At 58.9% G+C, this 24,617-nt stretch overlaps 1 protein-coding gene and 1 long non-coding RNA gene across 3 annotated transcripts in view; one reads left to right on the forward strand and one right to left on the reverse strand.

The window, feature by feature from the left end:
- SLC6A6 (solute carrier family 6 member 6) overlaps positions 1-24,617 on the forward strand; it is a 43,969-nt gene that overhangs the window by 1,797 nt on the left and 17,555 nt on the right. Inside the window, exons 1-2 of one of the 2 annotated variants that reach the window (XM_060180632.1) lie at positions 14,794-14,865; positions 23,014-23,256. In XM_060180632.1, coding sequence (XP_060036615.1) covers positions 23,028-23,256 — 229 coding nt within the window. In that variant the 5' untranslated portion in view covers positions 14,794-14,865; positions 23,014-23,027. Of the gene's footprint in view, positions 1-14,793; positions 14,866-23,013; positions 23,257-24,617 lie in introns of those variants that run through there. The other variant, XM_007517075.3, reaches the window with a different exon arrangement.
- LOC132535292 (uncharacterized) lies at positions 8,751-14,591 on the reverse strand. The gene is made up of 3 exons (XR_009547074.1): positions 14,378-14,591; positions 10,773-10,874; positions 8,751-10,213 (listed from the first exon to the last, which is right to left on the reverse strand). It is a non-coding gene; the product is annotated as an uncharacterized LOC132535292 (long non-coding RNA).

Raw genomic sequence — 24,617 nt, forward strand, 5'->3', positions numbered from 1 at the left:
GCCCCCAGCCTCCGTCTCCCTATCTGCAGAATGGGCAGGGCAGTAGAGCTGGTGGCAGTCCTGTGGCCCGAGGGCCGAGTCCAGGCTCTGTGCTTCTGTCCCACCAGGCAGTGGGTGGGTGACCTTGTCCTTTACGGTCATCGAGGGCCTGGCAAGGGTTGCGGGGCGTCCTTGAGGGGATGGGCAGATGAGGCGGTAAGCTGCCATAAGCTGGGCTCAGCCTCATCATGAGGCCGATCACAGCCAGGTGGCTGGCGTCCCAGGGGGACACATTTGGGGTGCAGCCCGGGGCCCAGCTCCCTGCAGCCACCATTCCAGGCCCATTTCACAGACAGGCCAGCTGTGGACAGTGGGTATGGGAGCAATAAGCAAGGAGATGCCTAGAGTGCACGACCCAGGGGTGAGGGGAGGTGAACTGGCAACTGCCCACACCCACTTCTGCACCAACTGGGGACATCAGCTTGCTCCCACCTGCTGCCCTTTGAAGGGCCCGAGACTCCCTGGCCACTCCAGGCTGAAGCCTCTGGGGCTGGTGGGACTGGGCAGCCCCACAGGCCACCCATGGATGACTACAGCTGGCCACGAGCCGGGGCCTATGGTAAAGGGAAATGTCTGGGAAGATGGGCCTGTGGCCGCACGTGGGAGCAGAGACCTGGGAGCCGCCATCCACTCACCCTCCGTGGGGGTTTGGGCAGACATTGGCCTTCGAGGAGCTCTGACCGCTCCAGGGGGACAGACGGGATGGGAGGGGAGGGGACAGGACAGCATGGAGGAGCTGGTGGCCCCTGGAACAGCAAGGCTGTGACACAGGCAGGGGGTACCGGCTGGCATGGGGAGGACCCTGCCCCAGGCTGCATCCAGCCACTAGGCCAGGAAGGGTGAGGCCCCAGCCGGGAGGCCAAGGGTGGCCAGCTGCTGCTGTCCAGGGTGCAGACCTTTCTGTGCCAGCTACTCGCCTCGGGCCCTTTGTCAACACGGGTGCAGGCTGGGCATGCCGTCGCCTGAGTGGGCACCCTGCCCGCTGCCTGCTGGGCTGCCCCCAGCACGCGCCGGCCTCACTCGGCTGCATCCCTCACTCAGCTGCATCCGTCTGTCTTGGCGGCCACCCACCTGGCCACCCACCCGCCATCCTCCTCGGGGGCTGAGCTGTGTTGGGGGGGGGGGGGCAGAGGGAATGTTCAGGCCATCCCTTGAGCTTGAGCTTGGGCTCCACCACCGATTGTGAAAACCCAGCCAGGGTCAGGGAGGGGAGGGGACAATGAAAGGAGCTGGGGTCTGGGAGGGTGGTGGTGGGGGGAGACTGGGGGGAGCAGGAGGGGGTTGGGGGTAATGGGGGGGGGCTCTGGGGGAACGGGACAGAGGTGATAGGGGAGCGGGGAGATGGGCTGGGGATTGGAGAACAATAGAAAGACTGGGGGCCGGGGGGCAGAGGGGACAGGGAGACAGGGACCAGGAGGATGGGAGGCAGGGGATAGTGGGACAGGGAACCCATGACTCAGCTAGACATGGAATGGCATGATGAATCCAGATCCCTAGGTCCACCCCTCCTCCACACCTGGGAATCTGTATTTCTATTTAAAACATTTAAAAAAGGATGAGTAGAATCAGCAGGCAGTGATCCTTGTCCAGTCCATGGGTCTGGACAGACGTGACCACCTGGTGACTGTCCCCAGCAGAGCGGGACACTAGCTCCCGCATGGCCCGGTGCTGCTCTGCCCTCCAGGGCCCTGAGTTTGAGTCTGCAGGTGTGTCTCCTTGAGCTCTGTCTTGCCCACCTGGTGTCCTCCTATGTGTGGAGGCCTGTCACAGCCCCTCCTGGAGCCTGAGTTGCCACCCACTGTCCTCGGAGGACACTGGGTCACCCCGCTTGGGGCTGTGATGGAGCTGCTGTGCATGTCTGGTCCAGTCCTGTGGAAGCATGTTGGACGTGTGTTTTTGTTTCCTCCCTGGCCAGGAGGCTGGGCCCTGAGAGAGGCATTTGCCACCTTTGTGAGAAACTGCTAGTGGATGCTTATCTCTGTGGGGAGAGACAGAGAAACAGAGAGAGTGGAAGAGACCACAGTACTGGGGACAGTTCCCACACATGCCACAGCAGTGCACTGTCCCAGTGAGCTATTCTGCCAGCCCCCACTTGACTCTTTTTTTTTTTTAAGTATTTTATTTACTTTTACATTAATGAGATACAGAGAGAAAAACACAGAAACACGAGAGCCCTGCTCAGCTCTGACTGATGGTGGTGCTGGGGATTGAACATGGGACCTTTGAGCCTCAGGCAGTAGGGTCTTTTTGCAGACCCCTGTGCTGTCTCCCCAGCCCCATAATTCTTTTTTTAAATCAATATTATCTTTTATTTGATAGAGACAGTTATAAATCAAGAGGGAAGGGGGAGATAGAGAAGGAGAAAGACAGACACCTGCAGACCCGCTTTACCACTTGTGAAGCGACCCCCCTACAGGTGGGGAGCCAGGGGCTTGAACTGGGGTCCTTGCTCCAGTCCTTGTGCTCCACACCACGCGCACTTAACCCACTGCACTACTGCCCAGCCCCCTCCCTGTGATTCTTTTTTAAAAACAGAAATAATCCTCTTTTTAGCTGCTAGGGCTTCAGGCCCTTGGTGACCCCTTTACATGACGTTTTCTAGAGAGAGGTGAGAGGCAGAGAGGAGGCCCCACAGCTCCAGACACCTCTCCTTTTGTGAAGGGGAAGGGGGGCCCGTGTGGTGTCCGGGGTTCAAACCCTCGTCCTTGCACATGGTAAAGTGTATGCTCTACCAGGTGCCTTATCCACCAGCCCTTGAAAAACCAGCTTTTGTCTGTGGAGTCTGGCTCTGGCCTCTGGCTCACTGCACCCCATGAGGTCCCAGCACTGGGGATTGTCTGTCCTCTTTATTCATCTGTGGTTCTGGGGCTTTGCACCTGCACAGTTCTGCCACTCCCTGTTCAGCCTTTTGTCTCTTAATCTGAGAGAGACACAGAGACAGAGGCACCCCAGCACTGGCTCCAGCCACGGTGCCCCTTTCTGGAACCTTGGGCCTGAGAAGGCAGGTGTTCTGCTGGCTGAGGTATCTCCTGGGCCCAGGAATTCACCTCAAGTCAGGCAAGACCACACACACATAGTGAGCGCTCCAGGGCCTTGGGAGACAGACATGGAGGCACGGTCTGGTCTCCAGTTTGCACACCTATCTCCACTGTTCCATAGTGTTGGTGGTGGTGGTGATGTTGGTGGTGATGAGAATGGTAACAGTGCTGGTGGTGATGGTGATGATGATGATGGTAGTGGAGGTGATGAGGATGGTAACAGTGCTGGTGGTGGTGGTGGTGATGATGGTTGTGGTGGTGGTGATGATGGTGGTGGTGGTGATGTTGGTGGTGATGAGGATGATAACAGTGATGGTGGTGGTGGTGATGGTGGTGGTGGTGATAGTGGTGATGGTGGTGGTGATGATGGTGGTGGTGGTGATGATGGTGGTGATGATGATGATGATGATGGTGGTGATGATGATGGTGGTGGTGATGATGATGGTGCTGGTGGTGATGATGGTGGTGATGATTATGATGGTGGTGGTGATGGTGGTGATGATGATGATGGTGGTGGTGATGGTGATGATGATGATGGTGGTGATGATGGTGCTGGTGGTGATGATGGTGGTGATGGTGGTGATGGTGCTGGTGGTGATGATGGTGGTGGTGATGATGATGATGATGGTGGTGGTGGTGATGATGGTGGTGATGATGGTGCTGGTGGTGATGGTGGTGATGGTGCTGGTGGTGATGATGGTGGTGATGGTGATGGTGGTGGTGGTGATGGTGGTGATGGTGATGGTGGTGATGATGGTGGTGATGGTGCTGGTGGTGATGATGGTGGTGGTGATGATGGTGGTGGTGATGATGGTGGTGGTGGTGATGGTGGTGGCGGTAGTGGTAGACACAGAGACAGAGGCACCAGTATGAGCACCAATGAGCCAGGAAGCATGGGGCTGGCCCAGTGCTCATACTCCATGGCTTCATGCTCAGTGTGGCCTGTGACTCAGTTTACTCATCTACCCAGCAGGGCCCCTGCCTCCTGGTTCTAGGCCCCCAGCTCCCAGCACCTTAGACCCCCAACCCCAGGACCCTGCCTCTGCTGTCCACTCAGTGAAGGAAGGCAGATATGGGGAAGGACTCAAACCCGGGACCCCACGCACACAGACCCCAAGCTCATGGCTGAGCCACCTTGGCTCCACTCATGCACATGGTCACCCCGCTGCCACTGTCCCAGCTCCAGGGGAGCCCTGCGCACCTGAGGGCCCCCGGTAGGGGTGCAGTAAGACGTTGTGGTGTGCAGTGGGTGCTGTGGGCTGCAGTGGTAAATGTGGGGTAGTGATGCAGTGGGTGCAGTGATGCTACAGGGTGCAGTGATGCTGTGGGGTGCAGTGGAATATCATGGACTTCAGTGGTGCAGTGGATGTGCAGTGATTCAGTGTGGTGCAGTGATATGCTGTGGGGTGCAGGGTAATATCATGGGGTTCAGTGATGCAGTGAGTGCTGTGGGGTGCAGAAGGGTGCAGTGTTGTATTCTGGGGGTGCAGGGTAATATCATGGGGTTCAGTGATGCAGTGAGTGCTGTGGGGTGCAGAAGGGTGCAGTGTTGTATTCTGGGGGTGCAGGGTAATATCATGGGGTTCAGTGATGCAGTGAGTGCTGTGGGGTGCAGAATGGTGCAGTGTTGTATTCTGGGGGTGTAGGGTAATATCATGGGGTTCAGTGATGCAGTGGGTGCAGTGATGCAGTGGGATGTGGTGGGTTGCAATGGGGTGTAGTGACAGCCGGGCCCACCCTGCTGCCTGGCTGCAGCTGCTGACACTGCCCAGTTGGACCCCAGTCCTCTCTTGTGCCACCTCCAGTGGGGACGCTCCAGGCCAACAGGGGACAGTCCCCTCCTGCTGCCCATGAGCTCTCTGCCTACTCAGTGGCCTCTCCTTTGGGGGACCTCTACCTCAAGGGCCCTGTGTTTCCGTTCTGGCATTTAGGGAGAGCTCAGCCTGCTCCAACCTCCACAGAGCTTTCCTGGTGCCAGTCATGGCACTGCCCTGTGGTGCCGGGCCTCGAACCTGGGTTCTTTCGTGTTCTCCCCACACCCTGGACTAGGGCCCCCAGCAGGTGGGAATCACACAAAGACAAGGCGGCCTCTCTGCTCTGGCTCTGGGTCCAACATGGATTCCCAAAGTGTAAGTGGCCGCAACCTCTCGAATGTCTGGGTGGGGGTTTAGGGGAATGGCCTCCAGGTGGAGGGTCTGTGGCTGCTCTGGGGTCTTCACCTAGACCCTGGCCCGGCTTTGGCCCACTGAGCATGGAAACAGGTGCTGAGGGCACGCTGTGCACTCCCCACGGTGGCATCCCATGAGCACCTCTCCTTTAGCTGCTCCTCCCCCTTTCTCTCCCTCCCCATGTCCCTCTTTCCCTTTTCTCTCCCTCCCCCTTTTCTCTCCCTCCCCCCCTCTCTGCCTCTCCCCCTTTCTCTCCCCACCTCTCTGATGTGGAAATGGAAAGATTGAGGAAAGCACCGGTGACTGACTGGCCCTTTTGGCTCAATAAGAAATAGAAGTGGGGGAGTCAGGTGGTAGCGCAGCGGGTTAAGCGTAGGTGGTGCATAGTGTAAGGACCTGCTTAAGGATCCTGGTTCGAGCCCCAGACTCCCCACCTGCAGGGGGGTTGCCTCACAAGCGGTGAAGCCAGTCTGCAGGTGTCTTTCTCTCCCCCTCTGTCTTCCCCTCCTCTCTCCATTTCTGTCCTAATGACGACATCAATAATGACAACAACAATAAAAAACAAGGGCAACAAGGGAAAAAATAAATAAAAAACTCCACAGTTAAAAAAAAGATATATAGAGGTACTGGGTGGTGGTGTACCTGGTTGAACGCACATGTTACAGTGCACAAGGACCTGGGTTCAAGCCCCAGCCCCCACCTGCAGGGGGAAAGCTTTGCGAGTGGTGAAGCAAGTCTGGAGGTAGGTGTCTCCTTTTCTTTCCCTATCTCCCCTCCTCCTCTCAATTTCTGGCTGTCTCTATCCAATAAATAAATAAAGATAAAAAAATTAAAAGAAATAGAAGTAGGGGGCCAGGCAGGGCTACAACCAGTAGGACGCACATGTCACCATGCTCAAGGACCCAGGTTCGAGCCCCTGCTCCCCACCCACAGGGGGGAAGCCTCACAGTGGTGAAGCAGGTCTGCAGGTGTCTCTCTCTCTCTCTCTCCCTCTATCTCCTCCTCCTCTCTCAATTTCTCTCCTGTCAAATGGAATGGAAGGGAAAATGGCCACCAAGAGCAGTGGATTCCTCATGCCGGCACCAAGCCCCAGGGATGACTAACAGATTTATGCCAGGCCCTTTACCACTGACCCCAGGGCGCTGTCCTCAGCCTGGCTCCTGGAGCAGAAGTGGTCCCCGTGGCCTCACCAATGGTGTGGGCTCTGCCTGCCCAGGGCTGCACTTGCAGAGCCATAGTTGGACTCTAAGGGGCTTGCAAGGTGTCCTGGGTAGCATCCACAGGGGTGTCAGCTTGGTTGCCGGGCCTGTGGGGTCTCAGTCCCTCAGGGGATGCCTGTCTAGTTAGGCCTGTGGGGGGGGGGGTCTCAGTCCCTCAGGGAAAGCCCAGTCAGCCCCATGGGGGGGGGTCTCATTCCCTCAGGATGCCCATCTAGTCAGAACCATGGGGGTCTCAGTCTCTCAGGGGACACCCGACTAGTCAGACCCATGGGGGGGTCTTAGTCCCTCAGGGGACGCCCATCCAGTCAGGCCCATTGGGGGGGTCTCTGTCCCTCAGGGGACACCCATCCAGTCAGGCCCATGGGTGTCTCAGTCTCTCAGGGGACCACCCAGTCAGACCTGTGGGGTCTCAGTCCCTCAGGGGATGCTTGTACAGTCAGGCCTGTGGGGTCTTAATCCCTCAGAGGACGCCCGTCCAGTCAGGCCTGTTGGAGGTCACCTTAGGGAACGCCTGTCCAGTCAGGCCCGTGGGGGGGGTCTCAGTCCCTCAGGGGACACCCGTCCAGTCAGGCCTGCAGGGTGAAGCTAAAGCAAAGTCCCTCCAAGATAAGGTGCCATCGTCCCCGGGGCCAGGCTCTGCCAGCTGCCCAGCTGAACTCTGCCCCCAGCCTCCTGCCTGACTTGTCAAGGTGACCGTCCCTCACCAGGCTGCTGTGGCCCAGGGTTTGGGGTCCCCAGGAAGCCGGAGGACAAAGCTCATAGACCATGAGCTGCCCTGGTTCTTCCTGTGTCCCCTCGCATCCTCATGGCCACCGCTCCCCACAGACCTGAGCCAGCGGCTGTGAGGAGGCCTGGGCCCTGCTGACCCGATGCAGTGCCCTTGCCCTTCCCTGACCCTGTCCTTATCCCTGTCCTTTCTGCGTCTCTGTCCGGATCCCCTGAAGGGCCTTGGTGTCCTGAAGATCCTGTTCCAGGACCGGATGGTAGCTTAGCCTGGACAGCAGTTGCCTGGCCACACGTGAGGCCCTGGGTTCAAGCCTTGGCACCATATACTGCACTGTGGATGGCACTAGGGGAGCTCTGTGGGGATGGATGTGGAGCAGCGTCTGTTTTCTCTCTTCCTTTCTCTGCAAGTAGAAAGAATGAGGTCTCCAGCCGGAGGGAGGGTGCCCTGTGAGGTGCCCATCCAGAGGAGGAGTACAGGCTGCTGCTCTAGCTTTCTTGTCTGAGTCTGGACTGACTGGGTTCATGGATGATTATGGGTGCTCACTGGGTACTCGTGGGCGCTTACTGGCGCTCACTGGGCGCTCACTGGGTGCTCACTGGGGCTGGAGGTGGGAGAGACAGCACACCACCCATGTTCTATGGGTCCATTTTCTGCCTTGGCTGCCGTCACGCAGTGCCAGAGTGGATCCCAGGGCTGTAGGCTGAGCCCCTGCTGGTGGGAGGCAGGACAGCGCGCAAGTGCTGGTGGGGGACACACAGGCAAGCGAGCATCCGCTACACAGACGGGAGCAGAGGCCTCTGGGCAGGGCTGGACCCTGGTCCCCTGACACCCACCCCCAGGTAAGTCCCAGCCACTCCTGTTAATGAGTAGCCAGCCGCCAGCTGGGATGTGAGAGTCTTGTACTGCAGGTCTGGCCCTGCCCTGCGGGTGGCTTCATAGCAGATACGGGTGTGACCTCTCAGCACCTGAGGTGCCTGTTCTGCCCCAGAAGCAGCTTTGTCCTCAGGCCCTTGCACATCCCCTCCAGGCATCCCTCTTCGGTTTCATTTTCCGGACTGGGCTTTGGTATTGGGAGGGAAGGCACCTTGGACAGAGCGGCAGTGACCATTGGACAGAGAGGACACAAAGCAGGTCCTGGCAGAGTGCTGGACATTTAGCCTGGGTCCCAGTCCTGGCTGCAGGCCATAGAGGAGCAGCTGGGCAGATGCAGAGCCTGGGTTCTGCTGGAGGTGGCTCTGGGTTCAACCCCCCAGAACTCCCAAACAGAGCTAAGAGATGTTGCCCGCTGGGTGGTAAGGTAACTCACGAAGAGGGTACCCTGCACCGGGCTCGCCGCACTGTCTGTCTCTGTGTGTGTGTGTCTCTGTCTCTCTCTATGTCTCTTGTTTCTGTATCTATGTCTGAGGAAGCTAACATGGGCAGTGTGGTGTGGTGACAGCAGGGGACACATCCCGCCTCCCCCACCGAGGCCTCCCTGCCCAGCAGAGCACCCAGGCCACTAGAGGGACAGATGGGCGCCCTGCACATGGGCAGGGGCCTGGAGCACCCTCCTCTACCCCTAGGCTGGGGGGGAGCCTGGGCTGCAGGCTTGAGGTGCAGCTTGACGCAGGCTATGGCACATGACACTGGCCCCCTGGTATTGGGCAAGGTCTTTACTTTTTCTCACTGGTTCCTCTTCCTCTTCTCCAATTGATGCAGCCAAAGCCCCATCAGTTCCTGCTCATGCCGGGGCTGGAACCCAGGGCCTAGGGCAAGTGCCCACAGGAGCAGGGCCTCTCTTCTCCTCTCAGTAAATGCTCTCTGGTTGTCATCTCCCTGTCTCTGCCCCCCCATCCCTATCCCTGTCCCCCATCTCTGTCCCCCATCTCTGTCTCCATCCCCCTAACCCCTGTCCCTGTCCCCACCCCCGTAGCCCCTGTAGGTAGCCCCCATCTCCCTAACCCCTGTCCCCCCATCCCCTTCCCTGTCCTGTCCCCATCCCAGTCCTGGCTTCCTGGCTCAGCTCCTGCCAACCCTTCCTCCCTTCTTACCTTGTGGAGGCAGAGACCCCCCCCCACAGCTCCCTGCCACACCCTGGGGTTACCCCAGTGCTGGCTGGTTTCTAGTTTTTCAAGATTTATTTTCAGGGGGGGGCAGCAAAGATGTGAACAGGAAATGAAACATCCCAGAGGCCTCAGTGCCTGAGGCTGTGGGTCACCCAGCTCTCTGCCCACTGGGGTCCTGGGCCGTGTGTGGGGTCCTGGGTTATATGTTAGGTTTTTGTCCATATGGAGGGTCCCATTTGTGTATGGGGGTTCCGTCCGTGTGGGTGGCTGATCTTCTCTGAGCAAGTGTTCAGTCTCTCTCCCTCTTTTTCCCTTCCTCTCACTCTCCATCTCTCTCTCTCTTCCCTTCTCTTTCTCTCTTTCTCCCTGTTCCTCTCCCTCTCTCTGTTGTGATCAGCGCTGATGTGTTTGAGTTCATCGTTTGGCATTAATTAGTCCCCTGGCGGTGGGAGCCTGGCCGCCTGCAGCTGTTAGTAAAGGCTGTGCTGTGAGCCTCTATCTGGCTTTTTCTTTCTGTTTTCACCTGTGGTCAAACACCATCCACAGCTTGAGTCAGAGCGTCTGAGGGCGGCTCACAGCCTGGTGGAGCTGGTGCTGTGGGCCCTGTCCGGCGTGGAGCCCCCAGACGTGGCTCCAGCCAGCACCCCCTCCCTGGGGACCCACTTTGGGTCTGAGGAGCAGAACTTCCAGGCCCTGGAGGGAGAGGAAATGGGCTCAAGCCCTGAGCTGGGTGGGCCTGGGCCAGCAGGTGCCTTTTGTGGCTCCAGGTCCTGGCTCCTCACCGCCCTGGACTCTGGGGTCCAGGTTCCTCAGGCTGCTCAGGGGGTGGAACACAGGTGCCATTTCTGCACTGCCACACAGCCTGACCCCCCCCACCCATGGGAGACCCCAGCCTAGGTGCAGAGATGGCCCCGTGGATGTGGCTTCCCTTTCTGTCTGGGGACAGACCTCAAGGGGCACCGAGCAGGAGCAGGAGCTGCAAGGAAAAGACAAGTTTTAAAATCGATGTGAGTTTGTCAAGGAGCAAAGCAGAGGGAAAGAGGGAGGGAGGGAGGACGGACCAGAGGACCAGAGCATCCCTCCAGTGCAAGCATGGACCCCCTGCTCTCCAGACCAGTGCTTCAGCCACTTCCTGGTCCACAAAACTTTTTTTCCTCTTCATTTACTCTCTTTCCTCCCCTTATCCTTGGGGCCCGTCCTCTGCCCTCTTCCCTGGGTCCGCTGCCTCGCTGCACCCTGGAGGTATGGGGGTGGAACCCTGAGCACCAGCCTCCTGTTCTCCTGGCAGCCAGCTAATGTGAGTTCTGCACATTAGCATAAGAAAGGACACCCCACTTCCCTCACCCCCCCCAACCCCAGGAGCCCCAGGAACAGGACCAAGTCCCCACAGAACATTCCCATTAGGGTCTCACCCCACACCCCAGGCTTCCAGAGACCAGAGAGTTCCCGCAGACCCAGGCTGGGGGCCCTCCAGGGCTGAGCTGCACCCCCATCTTCCAGGTCTACCCAGCCTGGCTGGGGCACGCCCCCCTCACCTGGAGACTTCTGCACACACTTCAGCTCCCCACGGGCCACGTGCTGCAGTGGGCTCTCACGACCCAGGCTCTCTGCTGTGTTCTTAGGCCATTTACTTCTCTCTATAAGTGGAGAGAAAGGGGGTAAGAGGCCTGCAGCCCTGCTTCACCACTCAGGAAGCGGCCACCCTACTGGTGGGGACCTGGGCTCAAACCTTAGTCCTTGTGCCTGGTAACATGTTCACTTAAGTGGCTATGCCACCACCAGAGCCTCCTTCTTTCCTTCCTTCCTTCTTTTTTTAGTTAATTAATTAATGGACAGAGATAGGAGTTGAAGGAGTGGGAGATAGTGAGTGAGGGAGACAGAGAGACACTTGCAGCCCTGCCCCACCACGTTGAAGCTTTTCTCCTGTAGGTGAGGACTCGAGTCCTTGTGCGCTGTGATGTGTGTGCTTCAGCCAAATGTGCCGCCACCTGGCCCCTCCCTCCTTCTTCCTTTCTGACAGGACCGAGAAACTGGCAAGGTCGGAGAGATAGGGAAAGAGAGAAAGAGAGACACAGAGGCAGACACACACCAGCAGCCCTGCTACACTACTTGTGAATGTACCCCCTGCAGGTGGGAAGCAAGGACTTGAACCCGGGTCCTTGTGCACTGTAACACGTGCACTCAGCCCCGTGATCTGTAGAGAGGATGGATGAAAGACACCTGTGTGGTGTTGGGGATGAACCTGGGCCTCTGGTGTCTCTCCCCCGTACCTGCTGGGGCTCCCAGACCCCCCTCCCAGGCCCAGGAAGGAGGCAGCAGTGCTGGTGTGTCCCTGAGGTCCTGGGCTGCAGCATCGGGGGCAGTTTGTGGGGGCTAGGGGGTCCGACCCCTACTTTACAGGTGGGGCGGTTGGGGAGCCACCCACTGGGGGGTCCCTTCTGGCTGCTGTGGGATGGCTATGAGTATCTCAGGGGCAACCCAGGTAAGGCTGACGGCCTGGAGACAGCTCGTACGGGAGAATGTACCTCCATGACTGCACTGAGGTGCGCCCAGCTCCCCCTGAGAGTACCCGGGCAGCTGGAAGTCCCCAGATGCAGTCAGTGTGTGTCACTGGGTCAGCACCCCCCCATTTGGAAGAGTGGAAGAGGGAAGCTGTCCCCTTCCCCTGAGCTGCCAGCCTCCTCTCTTCCACTCACTCCCCCCTTAGGGGGATCCCCCAGGCCTTGATGGGCACAGATACCACCCAGGGTCTCCTGTGGGCCCCCCTCTCAGAACCCCTCAGCCACTCTTGGCTGTGTGGCCTCGGTGTCCTGCCTCTTTGTGAGCATGGGGTGTCCTCAGGGTGACCCTGTAGGTGGGAGCCCTGTGGGGGGTTCCTCACTGAGGCAGAATCTGAGCGGTCCTGGCCACTAGGCAGTGCTGTGGGGATTGCATCTGCAGGCAGGTGGCCAGAACTCTCCCCAGGTACTCAAAGCCCCCGCTCTGCCTGGGTGTAATCTCTGGGCACCCACCACCCTACTAGCCCCTGGAGGCTCGAGGCAGAAGCCCTGTCTGTCCCATTCAGTGAAAAGAGTAAGAAAAATGGGGGTGGGGTGGGAGGTGGGGGGCAGGAGGAATGGTCACCAGGAGCAGTGGACTTGTGCCCGCACAGAGCCCCAGCGACAACCCTGGTAACAATAAAATAATAGTCATAAATTAGATTAAAAAGCTCTGGTTGATGGTGGTGCTGGGGATCGAACCTGAAACCTAAGAGCCTCAGACAGAAAAGTCTTTGTAATATTTAATTAATTAATTAATTGAAATAGATGATAGAGAGAAGCCCAGCTGAGCTCTGGCTGATGATGGTCCGTCCTGGGGACTGAGACTGGGGCCTCAGAGCCTCTGTCAGGAGAGTCTGTTTGCAGCCATCATCATTATATTACTATCATTATTATTTTCCCTCAGAGCCTCAGTCAGGAGAGCCCACTGCAGGCCTCTGTCCCACCTGCCTCCCCAGCTGGCTAGGGTCAGGGTGCTGGTCGGGCTGCCCCCTTAGGGAACCTCAGAGGCCTCGCTCCATAGTGGAAACTGAAAGTGTATCAGACCTGAGAGCTCTGGGTCTCCCCACACCTAAAGTGGGGGGGCTCTGGGCAGCCAGGTAGTACAGGTTCTCATGGGGGATGGAGGACCCCACCTGTTGGAGGGGTGCTGCCAGGGGACTGGGAAGTCCAGGAATCACACACACACCCCCCCCAAGGCCTCCTGTGCCCAGCATTGCTTGAGAGACAGGGCAGGGGTGAACATGGGATGAGAGCCATGGAGTGCTGGCCCAGTGGGGTGGCTGGGCTGGTGACCCCCAGAACATTTCACAAGCTTGGCCTTGACTGGGGGGGTGGGCAGGAGCCAGAAACCACTGTTTTTAGTATTTTAATGTTATTTCCTATGAGAGAGTTGAGAATGAGACAGGGGAGTGGGAGAGACGAGAGAGACCCCCCCCCCCAGAACAGTACCCTGCCTGTCTGCGCCACAGGGACTGTTGAAGGTCTGGGCGCCCACTGGTCTCTGGGGGACACCTGGGGTCTGCTGAGGGGTGAGCGCCAGAGCTTGGTGGGAGCTCCAGCAGGGTGGGGTGGAGGAGGCTCTGATAGGGTGTCTGACCCACTTTGCTGACTCACAGGGGGGCCCGGGGGTGGTCAGAACCAGGCACTGTTCTAGAGGGGTGGGTAATCTGCCCACCTGGGCTGGGGGCTCCTAGCAGGGGGTCCATAGACCAGAAACAGGGGCCTGATCCCCCCAGTATCAGTAGGATGTCGGGGTCACCACAGCCAACACCAGATAACCTGGTGACCAAGGAGCATGGGCCAGGGCTTGCAGGGGAGCCCCTTCCTTCCTAGTTGTCCTGCCCATGGGTAGGGGGTTATGTGACGTGTGTGGGGGGCTCTGAAACACCCTTGACCAGAGTTGGGAAGCAGAGAAAGAACTGCTCCCTGAGATGGGGGGTGATGGCCAGATCGGGTGTGACAGCTAGGTGGGACGTGATGGCCAGGTGGGGGCATGAGGGCCAGGGAGGGGGCTGATGGCCAGGTGAGGGGAATGACTGCTGGTAGCTAAATGTGAAAGGCCTGGGAGTCTACCTGGAGTGGATGTCTGGCAGGACCCAGAATTACCTGGAATGTCCTGAACCTCTGAGGACCCCTGCTGCATCCTGGGCCAAGAGCTGGCCACTTGGCCAAATGACCTTCCTCCCTTAGGCCTCAGTCCCCCCATGCCAGGTGAAGGGGGCCTCCTGGTGTCAAAGGTCACGGAGTCATGGTTGAGGTCTGGCTATGCAGCCCAGGTCCGGTGGCCATGCCTCTCGGCCCGGAGCCCATGGTCACTTGGCAGTGCTGGCTGGGGTGCTGGCTATATCCCCCTGGGGAGAAGGTCTTATGCTGCGGCCCCCACAGTACAGGGGCTCCAGGGATGGAGGCCAGCGGGGCCAGGGGTGGGCACTTAATTGGAGCTGTGCTGATCGTCTGCACTGCCCACAGTCTGGCGTCCACTGTCACCCCCCATCTACCTATCTGTGGACTTGGGAAGAAGACATGAAGGTTACAGCTGAGGGATGAGCCAGCCGGGTCTGCCAGGAGGGTCTGGAAGGGCTTCCTAGAGGAGGCAGCACCTGACAATGGCCATGAGCTGGGCTGACTACTCCAGGCCTGGCCAACCTCTGAGATGGCGGCCAGCTGGGGTCTAGCGACTGAGGAGTTGTCTGTCCCTGCCAGGGGGGCCCCTGGGTACTGTTGGAAGGGCCATTGTGACCTCACGAGCGGGGCCCCAGGATGGCATCCGGGGGCCCCACCCCGCTGCCTGGGGTCAGCCGCCACGCTGGGCTGCCCCCCGAGATCCCAGGGTGCGAGCGAGCCTCGCCATAGCTGCCGTCCCCAAGGAGACGGGGTTCCGGGGGGGAGGCTGGGGGGCGGGGGTGGCTGGGGAGGCCCTTCTGAGTGGCCCCTGGGGCAAGGCCCTCCTCAAAGCCTGTCAGCATGGGGCGTCCCCTACCGGGAACCTCGTGCAGGGTGGCCCACCCCAGAGCCGTGGGGCCCACAGCCGGCCCCCCTGCCCAGCCCTGCCTGGAGCAGACCCCCGCCGTCCCCGAGCTGCCTCAAGGTAGGTCACCGCCTAGAGGATGCCCAGGGCTTGTGTGCCAGGCGTGCCAGGCAGGGGGGATCCCCCAGGCAGGGAGGAGCCAGACCGAGGCCTCGAAGGCTCCCCGGGCTGGGGTAGCTGTGAATAGAATTTTCCAGAAGGCTCTGAGCACAGCCCTGGCTCTCCCTGCTCCGTGGATGTGTCCTGTCTTCTGTGGACGTGCGTGTCCTTGCTCAGTGGACATGTGTCCCTTGCTTTGCGTCCTTGCTCCCTGATGCGCCCAGTGTCACTGTCACACTCTTCAGGCCCAGCTGCCACAAGGATAGGACGTAGCTGTCCTCACTGGGAGCCCAGAGCCCAACCCTCAGCGTCCTGTCCCCTGCAAGGACATTGGCTGTCACAGGAGGGATGCCCAGGACAGGCTGTGCCCGTTGGGCTGGGGCCTGTCCAACCACATGGGACAGTGTGCCCAGTGAGGGGGCTCAGGAGGACTGGGGTGGGCAGCTGGTAGCTCCAGAGGCCTGGAGTGGGGGCTGGAGAGGTTGGGGGTCCTGGAGGGGAGGAGGGAGCTAAGGGCATAGGGGGCCTGAGGGAACAGGGTGGGGGCTGGGGGCCTAAGGAGATGGGGGGGGCTAAGGGGACAGGGACTTGAGGGGATGGGGGATCTGATGGGAGGGGGGATTTGAGGGGCTAGGAGGGCCCAAGGGGGCAGGGGTGAAGTGCCTGAGGAGGGGAGGCTGGAGAATACTGGAGCTCTGAGGGAACTGGCCCCCAGACCAGAGGCTGTCCACAGCTCCCTCCCAAGTAAATGGAGACCAGGCCCCACCCAGGTGGTCACTGCTCCCCCTTATTGAGTCTCCAGGCTATGGGCCCACTATACCCCTCACCCCTTCTCCATGTCTGGGTGTCACCCCCTCCCCTCTGTGTGTCTGGGGTGGCCCCCACTGTCTGGAAGAGGGGAGCCTGAGCCGAAGGTGGGGGCTGCTTCCTCTTTGAGGAGAAACTTGTCCAAAAGAGGAAGCAGGAGGATGGGGGTTGGGGGGGCTGTGTCCCCAGCAACACAACAGGACTTGTGTCAGTCTTACAGGTGACAGGGGCGGGGGGGGGGGGGGGGGTTATGCCCTAGGTCACAGGGCCTTAAGTCTGTCACCGAGGACTACCATCTCCCTCTCTCTTCCTCCCCCTCCCTGTCTCTCAGTCTCTCTCTCTCTCCCTGTCTCCCTCCACCCCCAGCTGCCCTCTGCATTTCTCCATTTTCAGAGCTTCTCAGCTGAAAAGGGGAAATTTGAGGAAGTGGAAATCAAGTGTGTGTGTGTGTGTGTGTGTGTGTGTTTACCTCTGGTCTCTTTTTTTTTTTCTGTCCCTGAGGCCTCCAGAGACTAGGGGTTCTGCATCCCCCCCACTTCCCCCACCCCCACTTCCGCAGAGCTGGGGCGGTGGGGGCTGGTGGGGATGAGAGTGACAGGCTTGTGGCCAGTGACTCAGTGCCTGGAGGCCGTTGGCTGCTGACTCACCCACCCCCCCCACCCCGGGGCCCTCCCCCACCCCAGGGCTCCAGCTGGGCCTATGGGTGCTGGGCTGCCAATCAGAGGGACCTTGGGTTGCAGCCCCCCCCAACAGGCTTGGCTCAACCCCGCCTTCTAGTCAGGCACCGCCCTCACCCTCAGGGATCTTAGCACCCAAGGGTGCAGCCTCCCTTTGCCGCCAAGCCACGCCCACCATTTCCCCCCCTCCCCCAAGGAGGAAGGTGCACCCGCCCCACCCACTGGGTGATCCCGCCCCATTGCCATCACCTGGAGCTGGGTTCCCAGTACTGTCACACATGGTCTCAGTGCACCCCTCATGGGTGCTGCCTCCAAAGCCAGCTCTGACCACCCCCCACCCACCATCCTGCACATGGCAGGGGAGTCCTGTCCCTGGGCTGGCTACCTGGAAGTCCCTGGCCTCTGACCTCAGCCCTCTGACCTATGCCTCCCCTGACCGGCCTGCTGACTCCGGGCTTATCCAGGTTGCTGCTGTTCAGTCCTGCCCTGCCCGGGGGGGGGGGGGGGGGGGGGGGGGGAGGGGGGGGGGACGGGGACGGGACGGACTTCTCAACCAGCCACCCACCTGCGGCTTCCAGCCTGGGGTCAGGGGCTGCTCTGTCCAGGGAGTCTGGCATCTGGCTCCAGCCTGTTTATTTTAATTCCAGCTCAAACACACAAGCTCCAAGTGGTCTCCCACCTGTTTTAGTTTCTAAGGGGGGGGGTGGCAGAGGGGAAGAAAAAGAGAAGGGAGAGGAAAAGGGGTAGGAAGAGAGAGGAGAGACACCTCAGCATAGCTCCACCACCCATGGCTTTGCGGGAAGGGGCCAGGCCCACCATGGAGCCTCTCCTGCCCCTGCCGGGCCTTTGTCCCTGCGGCCAGCGGGCACTCGGCCCCTCCCCTCCAGCCTGGGCACTGCCGGGAGGCTGTTCTTGGCAAAGTCTGGGTGCTGGCCCAAAAGCAGCCGCTCCCTGACCACAGGGCACAGGCCTGGCCTGGCAGTTCCCGGGGCTGGGGCAGCAGCAAGGAGACACAACCCTGTCTGCCGGCGGTGTCCCCAAGGACCACTTTCACTAGCAGTACAATGGTCTCATTGCACCTTCCTGCCAGACCCCACTGGGAGTCTAAGCCCAGGGCCTCTGGTCAGCCAACCTCCTCTGGCCCTGAGTGTGTGCCTTTGTCCCCTGTGAGTTTTTTTTTTAAGTCTTGTTTGTTTCACAGGAGAGAGCAGTCCACCCCACCACCACCACCACAGGCAGAGTCCCCATAGGCCAGGCCTTTGCTCTGTTGGAGGTGTCACCCTGGGGCCTGCAGCATGTTAGGAGTCATGAAAGGTGTCCTCATGGCATCTCAGGCTTGGGCTCAGCAGGCCCCAAAGGCGCTTGAGAGGGTGGCCTTTCCCCGCACTGATTGCCCTGCCCCCAGCTCAGAACCTTTGCCCCCGAACTTACGCCTCCCCAGGAGCGGACAACCAGGACAGGCCACGTGAGCCCACAGATCACTCCCCTCAGTGGCTTCTCCCAGCCCTGGAGTGAGGGGAGGTGGTGCCTCTGGATGGGGTGTGGCACCCTGCTGGGTGAGTCTGCAGCCTCCAAACACCCTCAGTCACAAACAAAAGGCAGCCTGAGGGGAAAAACAAAAACCAGCTTGTCTGCCCCTGCCTGGGTCACTCAGTAAGTGGAGTGCAGGACTTACATTCAGGGGGCTCTTGGGTCTGGGAGAACAGGGGTCTGGCTGATGCAGAACCAAGAGAGGTTTCTGGCTTCACCACCCCTCTCCCACAACCCCCCCCCCCCCCCCCCAGTGCTCCAGATAGATCTGCCTGAGATGAGAGAGACAAAGATATAAAGCTCCCTTCAGGGCCACGGTGCCCCCTTGTGGTGACCCGGGGGCTCTGCCTGTGTTGCACGCAGGCCAAGCAGGCCCCCTCCCAGGTGAACTATCTCACCTGCCCAGGTGTCAGACCTGACCCCAGCAGACAGGACCAAGGGGGCTCAGTGTCCCCTCGCTGAGTCCGTCCCCAGGCCCCTTCTTCTTCTTCTAGCGTTTGCCCTTCTTCCATAGCCAGTCAACAGCATCAGGTTGAGCCTGGTTTGGGACTGGGTCAGAGGAAAGCCACCTGCCCTGGCCTCCAGAGCCTAGCCCTTCTGCCACCCCAGCCCACTCAGCTGGCCGGGTGCAAGTCCAGTCACACAAAGCACCCAGGCCAGGCATGCACAGGGGCTCCTCTTACCTGAATAGACAAGACAGAATGTCCCTTTTCCTCTTTTTTCTTTTAATGATTTTTATTATCTTTATTTATTGGATAGAGACAGAAATTGAGGGGGGAGGTGGTGATAGAGAGACAAGAGAGATGCCTGAAGCCCTGCTTCACCACTTGTGAAGCTTTCCCCCAGCAGGTAGGGACCAGGGGCTTGAACCTGGGTCCTTGAGCAGTATAATACATGTGCTCAACCAGGTGCACCACCACCCAGCCCGCCTTCTGTGTCTCTCCCCCCATCCCCGTCTCTTTCCTTCTCTGTCTTCTCTCTGTGTTCCCCTCTGTCCCCCCTCCCTCCATTGATTACATCTCTCCCCCGCATCCATTCCCACCCCTCTGCACTCACTTGCCCCCCCTTACAGAGCTGGCACCCCAGGATCCCCTCAGTGGCTGCCCTTCTTTTTTATTACCCTCCAGGGTTATTGCCTGGGCTTGGTGCCTGCAGTACAAATCCACTATTCCTGTGCTCCTGGAGGCTATTTTTTCCCTTTTGTTGCCCTTTTTATTTATTGTCATTATTGTTATTGCTGCTGCTGTTGTTGGATAGGACAGAGAAATGGAGAGAGGTGGGGAAGACAGAGGGGGAGAGAAAGACAGACACCTGCAGACCTGCTTCACCGCTTGTGAAGTGACTCCCCTGCAGGTGGGGAGCCGGGGGCTCAAACCGGGATCTTTGAGCTGGTCCTTGCACTTTGCGCCACGTGTGCATAACCCACTGCACTACCACCCGGCCCCCTGGCTGCCCTTCTTCTGTTCCCACCCCGGGCAGCCCCCAGCCCCCCAGTCCAGGGCAGGGACTTTGTAGGGGGCTGTGGAGACACTGTCCCCACAGCAGAGCTCTGGGCCCTGAGGGCAGCCCCCACCTCAGGCCTGAGGAGTCACCCACACCCTGGCTGAGAAACCCCCGGCTCCTCAGCCTCCCTGGGGCCAGGGGACAGGGCTGACCTCGGGGCTGACTATGGGCCACCCAGTCCTCACAGCTGCTGCTGTGGCCAGATGCCTGCCTGGCCTTAGGGTCAGCACACAGGCCCAAGACACATTCCCTCTGTCCTCACAGCCACCTTCGGCCTGTCCTGCCCCCCCCCCCACTCCAGCTGCTGTCCTTGGCACCTGGCCGGCAGTTCTACAGTGACCCTGACACAGGAGCCCTGTGAAAGTGTCCCCTCTGCTCACCATAGTCAGCCAGCAGCTTCAGTTCCCTCATGGGGGGGCTCCAGGGTGCACTTGGCCTCTCGCAAGCTTCCCCAGCCTGTCCCAGCCCCTGGGGATCCCCATCTAGCCTGGGGACCCCTCCATCCAGCCTCAAGGACCCCCCATACATCCTGGGGACCTTCTGTCCAGCCTGGGGACCACTTACTCAGCCTAGCGACCCCATCCAGTCTCAGAAACTTCTGTTCAGCCTGGGGACCCTCTGTTCAGCCTGGGGGACCTCTGTCCTACCTGGGGCCCTCTGTCCAGCCTAGGTATCCCCTGTCCAGCCTCAGGACCCCCTCCCGTCCAGCTTGGGGACCCCTTGTCCAGCCTCAGGACTCTGTCCAACCTGGGGACCCCCTATCCAGCCTGGAGGCCCTCGTCCAACTTCAGAGACCCCCTGTCCAGCCTGCAGACCCCGGTGTGGATATCCTTCTGTAAGTAGCCCAGCGTCCAACGTGCTGAGCAATAGCGAGCCTCTCCTCATTGTGGGGTTCAGGGCTCACTTTCCCCCATTTCTTTCCAAGAGGAAGCTGGCCAGGTCCTTTGTCCTTAGTCTTCAGAGGCCCATTTTCAGAGAGAGCCGGAGCCACCCCTGCAGCTCACACAGGAGGCCAGTGACCAGGGGTACAGCCCTGGGGCGAGGTGGGGCATCTCACTAGAGGAGTCAGAGCAAAGGGCCGGGAATCAATGACATCCCTCCCCCAGCTTCCGGGACACCAGTGTGACAGGTGGGGCTCAGGGCAGCCCCGACGGACCCCTGGCCGAATCCAGGGGTCTGATCCTTCTGCAAACTTCTGCCCGAGAAGGGTCCAGGCCCATATCCTCCAATTATGCCCCAGTCGCCACAGTGCTCAGATAACATCGGCTGGGTGGGGTCCGGACAATGCTGGCGCTCAGGCTATTTTTACAGCCAGCGGCCGCCGGGCCCCCCACGTCCCCCACGTCCCCCGGGGCCGCAGAGAAAGGCCGGGCGGGCGGCGGCCTCCGTCTGGGAGGCAGACAAGGAAGGGCTGCCAGCTCCCCAGGAAGCCCTCCTTGCCGCCCCCGCCCCATAAGACAATCCAGTGGGGTCCCCGCCCAGGCGGAGAGCTCTCCTGCTGGGTCTCCCACCCAGCCAGGAGACTGGGCTTTGCTCAGGATGGCCCAGCAGGGCGCCTTCCTGCACTTCACTGGAGAAACCGAGGAGCAGGTGGCAGGGGACCATGCGCCCATGACAGGGAGGCTTCAGAGGTCCCCAGAGCTCTTGGTTGTAGACAGTCTCCCAGTTCCACCCTGAGCACCTCTGTCCCCACTATCAGCGAGATCGGAGGTGCGAAGGAAGTGATTGGAAGTGGGGTGTGAGCTGGCTGAGGGGGGCTCTCTGGAGGTGAGGCCTTGGTTTGCCTCACTGCTCTGTCCCTGGTGCATAGCCTGTTATTTGGCTCTGATGGAGAGACCCCTGCAGCCCTGTTCCCCTTCTTTTTTAGTAGAAACTTTTAAAATATAATTTTATTTATTTTATTTTTGAGAGTGACGCATAGAGAAAGAGAGAAACACCAGAGCGCTGCTCAGCTCTGTCTTTTGGTGGTGTGGGGAATTGAACCTGGGACTTTGGAGCCTCAGGTATGAGTCTGTTTACATAACCATTATACTATCTCCCCACGCCTTGCTCCCCTTCTTGCCAGGGGTCCTTGTGCATGTTGTCTCAGTGCACTGCCTCCAGGGTTATCACTGCAGCTCGATGCCTGCACTTACGAATCACTACTCCTGGAAGTTATTCCCTTTTGTTGCCCTTGTTTTTATCATTATTATTGTTGCTGTCGTTGTTGGATAGGACAGAGAGAAATGGAGAGAGGAGGGGAGACAGAGGGGGAGAGAAAGACAGACAACTGCAGACCTGCTTCACCGCCTGTGAAACGACTCCTCTGCAGGTGGGGAGCCGGGGGCTTGAACTGGGATCCTTAACACCGGTCCTTGTGCTTCACACCATGTGCACTTAACCTGCTGCGCTGCCACCTGCCCCCCCCCCCTTTTAAAAATGTTTTTGTTGTGAGTGGAGGGAGAAGGGCCCAGCAGCTTGAAGTGGTGCTGAGGGGTGAACCTGTGGGCCTGGGGCCTGGATCACACAAGCTGGTGCCCCAGCCCACACATCCGGTCTCAAGAGTCCTCCTGTTTCTTTTCTTTTCCTTCTTTTTCCCCCAACCCCCACCGTATTTGGAGGTTAATGATTGACAGCACAGTTGTCTGCACAAGGGCTCCACTTCCCAGCTCCACTTCAGGTCAGGGTGTCTGCGACTCTCACCCAACCTAGGACCCCTTCCCCCTCCCCCTCCAAGCCCATCCTATCCACTCCACCCCCAAAGTCCCTGGCTTTGGTGCCGCACCCCAGCCCCAGTACCAGCCCCAGTGTCACCCGTGTTCACCCCCTCCGACTGAACCTGTGGTGGCCAGCCATGTCCCTCCCTCTTCCTGACTTCCCACCCAACCCTTGTCCTCAAGCTCCCACCTAAGTGAGGTCAAGATGGGGCCTTCTAGCATGTGGCCTTGGGTCCCCCCTTTATTCATATCTCTCTGTCCACTGCCCTCCTTTTCTCATATCTGTCTGTCTTTTCTTCTGTTGTCTGTGTGTCCACTTCTGTCCCATCACTGCTGAGCTCACTTGGAGTTTGTTTTTTCCGTGTAGGACTCCTCTCAGGAACTCCTGCCAGGCAGGTTTGGTGGTGGTGGATTCCTTGGGTTCCGGATGTTTGGGAAGATTTTCATTTCTCCTACTTGCTGGAGACAGTCTGGCAGGACAGAGAATTAGGGCTGGTGGTCTTTGTCCTTTCATTAAAGAAAGTTTCCTTCTTGCCGTTTCTTGAATTGCAGACACGCTTGAGCACCATTGGGTCCTCTGAGATTGGACCATCTTGCCCTTTCCTATGCAGCCCCCTCCCTACCCCACATGCCTGTCCACCCCCCACCCGGGAGCCAGGAGCACTGCAGGGCTGGCAGATAGGCCGCCTGTCCCATCCCTCCACCCGGGAGCTGGGGGTCAACATGCAGGCCTGGAGGTGTCACGGGCCGTGAAGAGAGCAGGTGACTTCCTGCTGGGCCCCAGGGATGTGGTCACAGAGGAGGACACGCCGGGCCTGGCCAGCGGGCAGATGGACAGGTCGGAGCTGACTGGGGAGGACTCCTGTCCCCTGCCTGACCCGCTTCTGTCCCCGCAGAGAGCAAGGAGGACATGGCCACCAAGGAGAAGCTGCAGTGCCTCAAGGACTTCCACAAGGACATCCTGAAGCCGTCCCCCGGGAAGAGCCCGGGCACACGGCCTGAGGATGAGGCGGAGGGGAAGCCCCCGCAGAGGGAGAAGTGGTCCAACAAGATCGACTTTGTGCTGTCGGTGGCCGGCGGCTTCGTGGGACTGGGCAATGTCTGGCGCTTCCCATATCTCTGCTACAAGAACGGCGGAGGTGAGGGGCTGCGGCCGGACCCGACTGCCCACTTCGGGGGGCACAGCTTGCTGCCCAGGCCTCAGCCCGCCACACCCTCTCGCCCTCCCATCCCCCACCCCAGACTTCTGACTGCTCCTTCATAGCTTCTTCCTGGTTTCTGTATTTTCTTTCCTTTATTTATTTTGCTAGGGCAGAGAAATTGAGAGGGGAGGAGACAGCGAGGGAGAGCAACAGAGAGACTCCTGTAACCCTGCTCCACTGTGTGTGAAACTTCTCCCCTGCTGGAGGGGAGCAGGGGCTCAAACCTGGGTCCTTGTGCACAGCCCCCTTTTGCATTTTCCTCTGTCTTTGTGCATTTCTGTGTGGTGCCTGGGGTCAGAATCCAGGGTGTCATGCCCAGGTGCTACTACGGAACCACCGCCCTGACTCAGTTTTTTAAAATTATTTTTTAATATTTTATTTACTTCATTTTAATGAGAGAGATAAAGGCACAGAAAAAAACACCAGGGCACTGCTGAGCTCTGGCTTATGTAGTGTTGGGGATTGAACCTGGGAGCTTGGAGCTTCAGGCATGACAGTATTTTGCATAAGCATTATGCTGTTTCCCCAGCCCTCAAATTTTATTTTGTAAATTAAATTTATTTTTATATTTTTCATTGCCACCAGGATTGTTGCTGGGGCTTGGTGCCAGCACTATGAATCCACCACTCCCAGTGGATATTTTTTCCTTTTTTTTCCCCTTCTATTTTATCGGTTAGGATAGAGAAATTGAGGGGAGGGGGGGAGAGACAGAGATGAACACCTATTTTATTTTATTTTATTTTATTTTATTTTATTTTATTTTATTTTATTTTATTTTATTTTATTTTATTTACCAGAGCCCTGATCAGCTCTGGCTGATGGTGGTACTGGGGATTGGACCTGGGACCTTGGAGCCTCAGGCAGGAGAGTCTTTTTGCAGAGCCATTATTTATTATTATTATTACTATTATTTTATTTACCCAGAGCACTGCTGAACTCTGGCTGATGGTGGTACTGGGGATTGAACTTGGGACCTCAAAATCTCAGGCAGGAGAGTTGTTTGCGTAACCGTGATGCTGTCTCCCCAGCCCCCCTTCTTTTTTAGAGTGAGAGACAGTCAGTGAGAGAGATAGGGAGACGGAGAGAGAGCAGAGCCTGCTCCCTGTGAGTCAGCTGGGTTCTGCCCTCCTGGGTCTCGGCCCGGGGCCTCTGAAGGGGCCTAGGGCCCCCCGGCAAAGCCCTCGCACACTCACCCGGTGACCCTCAGGTCCAGGGTGTACGGACCTGCTGCTGCCCTCAGTGGACGCCAGGTAGGCCCCCCGTTCTGCCCCCCTGCTCCCACCCCGACCAGACACCCC

This window comes from Erinaceus europaeus, chromosome 21 (genome assembly GCF_950295315.1).
Source record: "Erinaceus europaeus chromosome 21, mEriEur2.1, whole genome shotgun sequence".
NCBI classification, from domain to species: domain Eukaryota; kingdom Metazoa; phylum Chordata; class Mammalia; order Eulipotyphla; family Erinaceidae; genus Erinaceus; species Erinaceus europaeus.